General features: G+C 48.8%; 1 protein-coding gene across 2 annotated transcripts in view; it reads left to right on the top strand.

Moving 5' to 3' along the window:
• Positions 1 to 5,040: 5,040 nt before the first annotated feature.
• Positions 5,041 to 8,991, top strand: part of WDR41 (WD repeat domain 41) — a 33,899-nt gene continuing 29,948 nt past the window's right edge. Inside the window, exons 1-2 of one of the 2 annotated variants that reach the window (XM_058656248.1) lie at positions 5,041 to 5,136; positions 6,649 to 6,764. In XM_058656248.1, the coding sequence (XP_058512231.1) occupies positions 5,086 to 5,136; positions 6,649 to 6,764 (167 nt within the window). In that variant the 5' untranslated portion in view covers positions 5,041 to 5,085. Of the gene's footprint in view, positions 5,137 to 6,648; positions 6,765 to 8,991 lie in introns of those variants that run through there. The other variant, XM_058656249.1, reaches the window with a different exon arrangement.

The following is an 8,991-nucleotide window of genomic DNA, read 5'->3' as shown; positions in this document are numbered from 1 at the left end:
ATAGCATGCCTTCTGGGAAATGGCTTAATAGAATTTTACAAACTAACAGAATTGATGGGAGTATGCGTGGAAACTGCTATGGCAAAAAATATATAGTTACTGTGACCTTAAAGGTTAGCCTGTCCTTGCAACTTTTAGAGCATAGAAAATGCAGCTGTTCTAGCCGTTTTTATAATTTTTTTAACTGGAGGAAATTTAGGGCAATTTTACTAACATCACAGAGATATACTTTTGATTATTGTTTAATTGTCTATGGGGTTGTAGGGTTTGCAGTTGTAGGGGGATTTAATGTTTGAAACTTTTTGCCTTAGATCCTTATGTTCTTTTCTTTTGATGTATCTTTCCCATTATGTGATAGATAAGTTGTGAAAATAAAATGTAGTAGGTAGGAATGTTTTACTGATTAGTAGGTACCCATCTGTGCCTCGCCCTTGGAGTTCTGGCTGTCACCTAATGGCTACTTCTGAAGAATGAATAATGGTTTGCTTTAAAGAAACTGATTATAGTAACTTACAGAATTATCTTTAAGAGCACCTGGTTGACCATGAAGTAAAAATTAATTGGACATCTGTGTATGCTGTCTTAGTTCTAAAGTTAAAAAATCAAACGTTTGTGCAGAGGCTAGTGATGTGTCTAAGTAAATAAAAAGGACAGCTTCTTTTGGAGAATAAAGCATATAGCAAGAACGCACCAAGTGTCAGTGTCTGTGTCTTTCTTTATCGCCGATGCCACGCACCCTTCCCGAGCTCCGAACTCTCGGCTGGAGCTGGACTCCGGCAAGGAAGGTGGATCAGAAATAGGGCAATCAGCACTGAGCTGGCGCTCTGATACCAGCAAGTGGCAGCTTAGCCCCTCAGCCACAGCTCCACATCCCACAACACTCAATGTTTTCTGGTTGTTGGAACCCTGCCGCCCCGGTGCGCGAAGCAGTGTCCTGCTGCAGCCTTGGTGTCGCTCCCTGAGGGTCGGTGATGTCCGTCTCCGTGTGCTCTGGGCCACTTGCATAGCTTCCTTGGAGAAAGGTTTACTTACATCTTGCTTGTGCTGGAGTCGGGTTGTTTCTGGTTCCTGAGTTGTAGATTCTGTTTGCACGTTTTGGTTACTAATTGGTTGTGAGATACAGGGATGTAAGGACACTTTCCTCCCATCCTGTGCATCATGATTTTGCTCTCCTTTGGTGCACAAAGGCTGTTAGCTTTTGAAAAAAGTACAACTTACCTATTTTTATTTGTTTATTGCTTGTGGATTTGGCGTCATGCATGCTAATTTGATGTCATGAAGCTTTCCTGCATTGTCAGGAAACACATAGTAGGTTTTTATATTTGATTTGTTAGAAGTTGATAGTTGCACATGAGATAAGAGCCTCAGATTATGATGAGGATGTATCTCTGTAGATAATATGTGATTGATCATGGTGGAAGGTATCATGGTGGAGTTTTTCCTTCCGCTTTGCCGACTTTTTTTTGGAATGTGATGGGATTGTTTGGTGAGTTTAACCCCTTTTATTTAAAAGTATTTATTGATTACTTGTTTTCAAGAGCCTTACAGAATCTCCTCACTTCCTCCATTATTAATTCCTTTATATATAGTCTATGTTCCGATCTCATTTTGTGTATGTTCCAGATGTTTCTGGGGATGCACATGGATGTGTTATACTTAACAGCTAAGGTTGCAATAATCTAATTTTAATTTTCACCAGTGGAGCTTGCCTAGCATGTGATTTTGTGTTGTGCAGTGTGTGTGTCAGAGAGTTTTATCCCTTCATGTGGCTCTAAGTTATTGTCCAGCATCCTCTCATTCCAGCCTAGCAATTCTCATGGAGAAGGTGTGATGGTGACAAACTTGGCTTGGTTTATTAAGACCCTAATTTCTTGCTTTTTACGTAAAGATTCACTGATTGACTGGAAGGCAGAGCTAGAGAGACTGATGGGTCACTTGATGAGTCTGTCTTCCATCTGCTGCCTCACTGCCTGGAGCAGGACTTCTTCCAGATCTCCCGCATAGACTGCAGGGCCCCCAAACCCGGCTGGTCTCCCAAACACATTACAGGTAGCTAGATCACGGTGGAGGAGCCAGGGTTTGAGCTGGTGCCCTCATGTGAGATGCCAGTGGCACAGGGGCCAGCACACCCACTATACGTTTCTGGCCCCAATTTCTTACTTTTATAAAATACTGCTGTCTGTCTGAAGCTTGGACGAGGAGCAGAGCCAGGTGCTCGGCTGTGGTAGGCGGATGTCTGTCCCTGACCCCGTAGCTCTGCTGGACAGAGTTGCTGATTCAGTCTCCTGTCTATATCCACCTCTCACACAACTGTTTACACCTGCTTGTCTCCAAGCTTTCTGATAGCAAAGCAGTTGCTAATTAAAAAAATAGGATTTATTTATTTATTTGTGAGAGTTAGAGGCGCTCCATTTGCTCATTCACTGCCCAGCTGGCCACTGTGGTCTGTGCCAGGTCTGGTAGAAGCCGAGGATGCATGGGTCCAAGTGCCTGAGCTACTGTTGCTGCTTTTCTCAGCCCGTTAGCAGGGAGCTGGGTCAAAAGTGGAGCATCAGGGACTCGAATCGGTACCCAGATGGGATGCTGGCCTTGCACATGGTGGCTTTACGCACTGTGCCACAGCCCTGGCCCCATGAGCCAGTCTTACTGAGTTTCGCTGCTGTGTTCAGGACAGGTTGCTTCTCCTTTGCTGTTTTGAGGCTTCTCTCTGACTGTGTGTCTCAGTGTGAGAGTCTTTATTGCCATTTGATTTTGAGTTTATTGAACTTCCTGGATTTGTAGATTCATATCTATCATCAAATTTGAAATTTTCCAGCCAGTGTTTCTCAGCACTCTGCTAGCCCGTGCTTGCCGTAGGGCACCTTAGGGCCCCCGCGCTCCCGGGTGCTTTCTGTCTACTCATGTCCGCTCCTGAATATTCCCAGTGAATTTTTATATTTCAGACACTTTGTTTTCCAGTTCCAGAAGTTCCTTTAATTCTTTTTTTAAATATAATTTCTGTCTCACTGTTTGTATCCTCACTTTGTTCAATATCATTTTCTGTTGTCTCACGCCTTGAGGTCTGTGAGACAGTTATTTCACAGTTCTGTCTAGTAAGTCCGTAGTCTGTTTTTCAGAGGCTGTTTCTATTGATTACATTTTTATGTCACTGTTTCTTCTTAAAACTTGTCATTTTTTTTGGTGGTGCTGGCAGTTGGACATTTGAAAACTATGATGTGGTAATCTAACTTTTCCTGGTAAAAGGTTGTTTTTATCCCAGACATTAGTCTAAGGTAAGAGGCTTAAGTCTGCTGGAATCTCTCTGAGCCTGTGTCTCTGCCATGGTTCCTTTCAGCCCCCTGGACTCCACGTCAGCCGGGGTCAGCCTTGGTGGTCAGCCCAGAGTTCTGGAAGCTGCATGCTTTCAGGTAGACCAGGAGGGCTACTTCAGGCCAGTATGGTTTTTGCCCAGGGAGACAGAGAAATTTCTGGTGCTTCCTGTTCCTCCTGTCTTGACATCATTCTAGTTAACCATTTCATTGGAAAGACGAAAAAGAGGCGGGATCAATCCCAGCTGCTCATTGGTTAGCTCCCTAGTGCCTGCAGGCGCCGGGGCTGGACAGACAGAGCCGTAAGCCTGCATGCAGGAACTCCACCTGTCTCATGGGGCAAGGGCCCAAGTACCTGAGCCGCTGTCTGCCCTTGCTCCATCACCAGTGGGACCAGCACTCAGGCTGGGCGCTCTGGTCTGGGATGTGGGCACCCAGAGTGGTACCTCAGCTGTGACACCACTGCCTGTTTCCTCAAGTTCTTTCTTAGCAGTTTTGGGAACAAAGGAAGGAAATATGTGTTATTTTTTTTATCTTTTTAAAAGATTAATTTTTATTGGAATAGCAGATTTACAGAGAGGAGAAACAGAAAGAAAGATTTTCCGTCCACTGGTTCATTCCCTAAGTGGCCACAATGGTCAGAACTGAGACGATCTTAAATCCAGGGCAAGGACCTTCTTCCGGTCTCCCACACGGGTGCAGGGTCCCAAAGCTTTGGGCCGTCCTCGACTGCTTTCCCAGGCCACAAGCAGGGAGCTGGATGGGAAGTGGAGCTGTCGGGATTAGAACTGGTGCCCAAATGGTATCCCGGCGCGTTCAAGGCGAGGACTTTAACTGCTAGGCCATGCCACCGGGCCCTAGAAATGTTTGTTTTTGAACTTGTGCTTTTAAGAATTGAGTGTTGCTTAGATCAGAATGATGAGGAGTTAGGCACCACCAAAGAATGGAAACTTGATGCCGGCCGTTCGGATTGAACCCTGGCTACTCCGAGCCTGGGACTGGGCCCTTGTGTTTGTCATCACTGCACGCAGGCTGCAATTCGGGACTCACAGAAGGCAAACTTCCGGTCCTTGGGGATGTTCCTCTGACAGGTGTGCCGAAAATTAATACAAGATCCTGAGAATCCGGGAGAGCCCGCTCTGTAGGGACAGGCAGTCGGGCAGCTGGCCAGGCCAGCCTGTCCTGCAGTGGGATGGCCCTCCTGTTGATGCCGGCAGCATGCTGCTTTGAGAACGGTGGTTTCCTGCATCCGTGTGCGGTACATGTGTGTGGTACGAATGCATTGCGGGGTTCCCTGACACAGCTTACTGGAGGCTCTCCATTGGGCAGATTCACGTCTGAACTTCTGGAATGTGAGAAGTAACGCCCACATGCGCTGCTCGAGCCCTCCCTCTGCAGTCAGCCACCCCAGAAGGCCCTGACGCCCAGGGAATGTACAGCCACTGTGTCAGTCCCCGCTGGGGAAATGGCGGTGGTCGTCTGTGGAGAGCCTGCCCGGGGTGTACCGGGCAGTGCCCGCCATCAGTGTCAGCCCCAGGGCCGCCCGAGCTTCCTCAGGGCGGTGGTCTGACGGAGGGCTGTCGGGGTGCGCGCGCAGCGGGGTTCCGGCTCGGCCGTGCGCCTGGCCCTGCTGCACCACGCTCGGCCGCCAGGGGCCGCTGCCGCCGCGCATGCTCACTGCGCACCGCGGCCCCCGGGCCTCTGAGGGGCTGAGGTGCTGAGGGGCCTCCGGGCAGAGGGGTGCTGAGGGGCTGACGGCTGAGGGCCGAGCGCTGGCATGCTGCGCTGGCTGCTCGGGGCCGGCCGGGAGCCACCGGGGCTGGCCGAGGTAGGGGAGCCGAGAGCCGGGGCGAGCCTGGGCGGGCCGGCCGGGGGCTGGGCGTGCCGTGTGTGGGAAGTGCTTGCGTGGCCTGAGAAGGCAGCCCTGCTTCCTCATCCTGCCGTGCGTCAGCTCTTGGAAAGTCAGTTACAGGGAGAGAGGCAGAGCACTCCTCCCCAAGTGGGCAGCAAAGGCTAGGGCTGGGCCGGACCCCTGCCGGCCTCCCGCGGGTGCTGGACGCTGGACCCAAGAGCCGGCTGTGGAACAGGGGCTCGCGTGGGGTGCTTTCCCTGTTAACCTTTACAAACCATGTGCTGTCTGAAGTTAGTTTGAAGGTCTCGGGGTGCAGTTGGAGCCTGCTCCGCTCTGGGGGAGTGTACTGCTCGCTGTGGGGTGGCAGGGGCAGGACGCTCGCGGGGTTCCTGCTGTGCGCCGGTGGGCGACTGGGTTTGTGTCCTGGTGAAGGGTACTTGGGTCACCTCCGAGGACCGCTGCCTTTGCCTCAGTCGGGCTCAAGCTCCACGTGCTGCCCTGGGGACATTGGCAGCGTCTGGAGGTGGTCCCCTTGGACGTGGGGTGTGCTGTCGGGGCTTGCTGTTCAGCACCCTGCAGCCGCCCACAGAATGATCTGGAACGAAAGTTGGGTCGGATTTGGGGAGCTCTGGCGAGAGGTGAAGAGCAGGTTTTTGTCAGCCTAGTGCCGTGTGGAGAGCACTTCCCTGTGTGCTCTGAAGGCCCGTTGCTGTGGGCCCTCCCAGGGCCTCTGGGCCTCTGAAGGTTGGCAACTAACTTGTGCATTCCTACTACAAAATCTGAAACTCCATCAGTATGAATATGACATCATTGGTGGAAAATTCCACGCATAACCTTCTGTGTTAAATAGTAGTCAAAAAAGAGATGCATAAAAAGTATTGAATAAAACTAACTTCAGGCTTTGTGTGTAAGATGTGAGTTTTGTCTTTAGTCCTGGGTGTCTCCAAGGTGTGTTAGTGTTTGAATGTCGAAGGTCCCAGATCTGGGTTTCTGGGGTCCTGCTGTCAGCTTGCGGCCGTCTGTGTTGTGGGCTCCTGCAGTGTGAGGGGTTCCGTGCCCTCCTTGGGCATTCGGCAGACACGGACTGAGTTTCTGTGATGGGTTGGCGTGTATTGTACCACTTTGATTTGCATTTTTGTTTTCCCAAGTATCATTTGTGAATTGTTCACTCTAAAATGATTTAATTGGCCAATTAGCTTTTAAGTCAAATTTGTGAAGATAGAAATTACTAAAATAACATTCACCTTTTTGGTACGTTTACTGTGACTTCAAGCACTAAAATTTGTTATGTGAATTTGTGGCACGAGAAGGTTTCTGTGGAATTGGCAGTTACTTAGTTGATGTCAGGGGACACAGTATTTAGTGTTAAACATGGTATGCTGTGGCCTCTGGAATTTTGTATTATATGTATATCACGTAGTTATATTCCAGTGTGATCTTTAATCCTAAACTCTTATCTGTCTTGTTTTTGCTTTTCTGCAACACCAGAAATCTCCTTTCCAGTCAGTGGGTGAAGAGCAGACCCAGAACCCCTACACAGAGCTGCTGGTGCTGAGAGCTCACCGCGACATCGTGCGCTTCCTGGTGCAGTTGGATGGCTACCGGTAAGAAATTGCACGGTTTTTGATTGACTGCTGTTTGGAGACAGTTTCAGGGAATGTATTATATTATAAATTATATTACAAATAACTTGACACCTAATCCATCTTTTCTAAAAATTTCAGAACCGTAGTTGAAACTGACCTCTCCACCTTGATGCAATGTGTAACTGAACTATTTTATTGCTCAAAGTTGAGGTGTCACATTTGATGATTTGAGAGGCATATTTGCTTTCCGAGTGTTCAGAAACATTCTTGTTAATCGGAGGTGGACCAACTCTTTTTCTGCCAAGGGCCATTTGGATATGTGGAATATTATTAAAATGATCTTGCTACTGATTGAATTTCAAGTCTTCCCTTTGGTTGGCTTGGTATTGGTCCAGACCAAATGATTTTCTGGGTCTTGTGTGGTCAGCAGGCTGAACATTCCCCCACCCAGGCGGAGAAAGCACAGGGCTTTGAAATGTTTTTTTAAGATTTATTTTTATTTAAAAGGCAGTTATGGGCCCGGCACGATGGCGTAGCAGTTAAAGTCCTCGCCGTGAACACACCGGGATCCCATATGGTGCTGGTTCTAATGCCAGCAGCCCTGGTTCCCATCCAGCTCCCTGCTTGTGGCCTGGGGAAGCAGTTGAGGACAGCCCAAAGCTTTGGGACCCTGCACCCACATGGGAGACCCGGAAGAAGCTCTAGCCGTTGCGGCCGCTTGGGGAGTGAACCATCGGAAGGAAGATCTTCCTCTCTGTCTCTCCTCCTCTCTGTATATCCGCCTTTCCAATAAAAATAAGTAAATCTTAAAAAAAAAACCACAAAAGGCAGTTATAAAGAAAGAGAGAAACAGAAAGAGACCTAGAGCTCTTCCGTCTGCTGGTTTACTCCCGAAGTGGCTGTAGCCGCCTGAGTTGGATTGGTCTGAAGCTGGGAGCCAGGAGCTTTTTCTGGGTCTCTCATGTGGGTGCAGGGGCCCAAGACTTGGGCCATCTTCTGCTTTTCCAGGCTATTAATGGGGAGCTGAATTGGAAGTGGAGTTGCTGAAACTTGATCCAGAATCCATGTGGGATGCCGGCACTGCAGCGGGAGTCTTAGCGTGACTTGCCGCAGTACTGGCTCCGGCTTTAAAATCTTGATGCACGTTATAACCCTATCTTAAGATGAAGCTGAATTTGAGAAATACAATAAATGTTTAAATATTGGGTATACCTGGAATTTGCTATTTTTGATGGAAGGTAAGATCATAAGCTGAAATTGTGATTGCTGAAGTCATGTTCAATGTTCATGATGTAGCAGGTAGCTAGTAGATAGTTGGTGGTCTGGCTGGTGGGTGCCATCCTGACCCTTGGTGGCATTGCTGCCATCTCTGCCACCTTCTCTACTATTGTCTCCCGTCTTCTTTGCCTGTGCTAATTTTTTCCCTTCATTTTTAATTCTGTGTACCTGTTGGGATTGTTCCTAACTCTGACTACTACTTTTATCTTGATTAACTTTGTCTTCTGCTTTTTAGTTAGTTTTTAGTTTACGTATTTGAGAGGGAGAGAGAGAGAGAGGGATCTCCTGCCTGTTGGTCTACTGTCTCAGAGCTCCCCATCCTGAGGGCTGGGCAGGCAGCACCAGCAGGGGAGTTATTAATCAGGCCTTTGATGGGCGTGCCAGGGACGCTCTCAGGGTCCACCACATGTGCAGGAAGTTGGACTTGGCAGTAGCTGGGACTCAGTCCCGTCACTCCAGGGTGAGATGTGAACTGTCGTACTCAGCAGCCCTCTTTTGCTTTGAATGTCTGTGGTATCTAGTTGCCTTTACCATGTTGGTGCAGTTCTTACTGTGTCTGGAATTGGGTTAAATCCCACAGGTGAAAGGTGCTTTTGTCCATAGCATTCTCCTTGCCCCAGACAATAAGTGCGTTGACTGGGTTCTCAGGCTGTCTGCCCTTAACACCTGTTGGGAAGTTTGCACAGACCCTCATAGAACTCATTATTACAGCTTAAATACGTGGTACCAGTCAGGACCAGCCAGATGAACAGCACTGTTGTGTGAGGTTGAAGAGAACTGCTTGTCCTCGGGACCTGTTGCTGCTCAGCGTGGCAGTGCAGGTTCTCTGTGGGACATCTCCCTGAAGCTTAAGGTGTTGCGAGCTTTTCCTGGGGTTTCACTGTGCAGACGTTGAGTCACTGGCCACTTGACTGAACTCGGTCTGCAGTCCCTGTTCCCATGCTCGGGAGTCTCAGCTGGTAAAAAC

Source organism: Ochotona princeps, chromosome 28 (genome assembly GCF_030435755.1).
Source record: "Ochotona princeps isolate mOchPri1 chromosome 28, mOchPri1.hap1, whole genome shotgun sequence".
Classification (NCBI taxonomy): domain Eukaryota; kingdom Metazoa; phylum Chordata; class Mammalia; order Lagomorpha; family Ochotonidae; genus Ochotona; species Ochotona princeps.
This window is presented reverse-complemented; position numbering and strand designations above follow the sequence as displayed.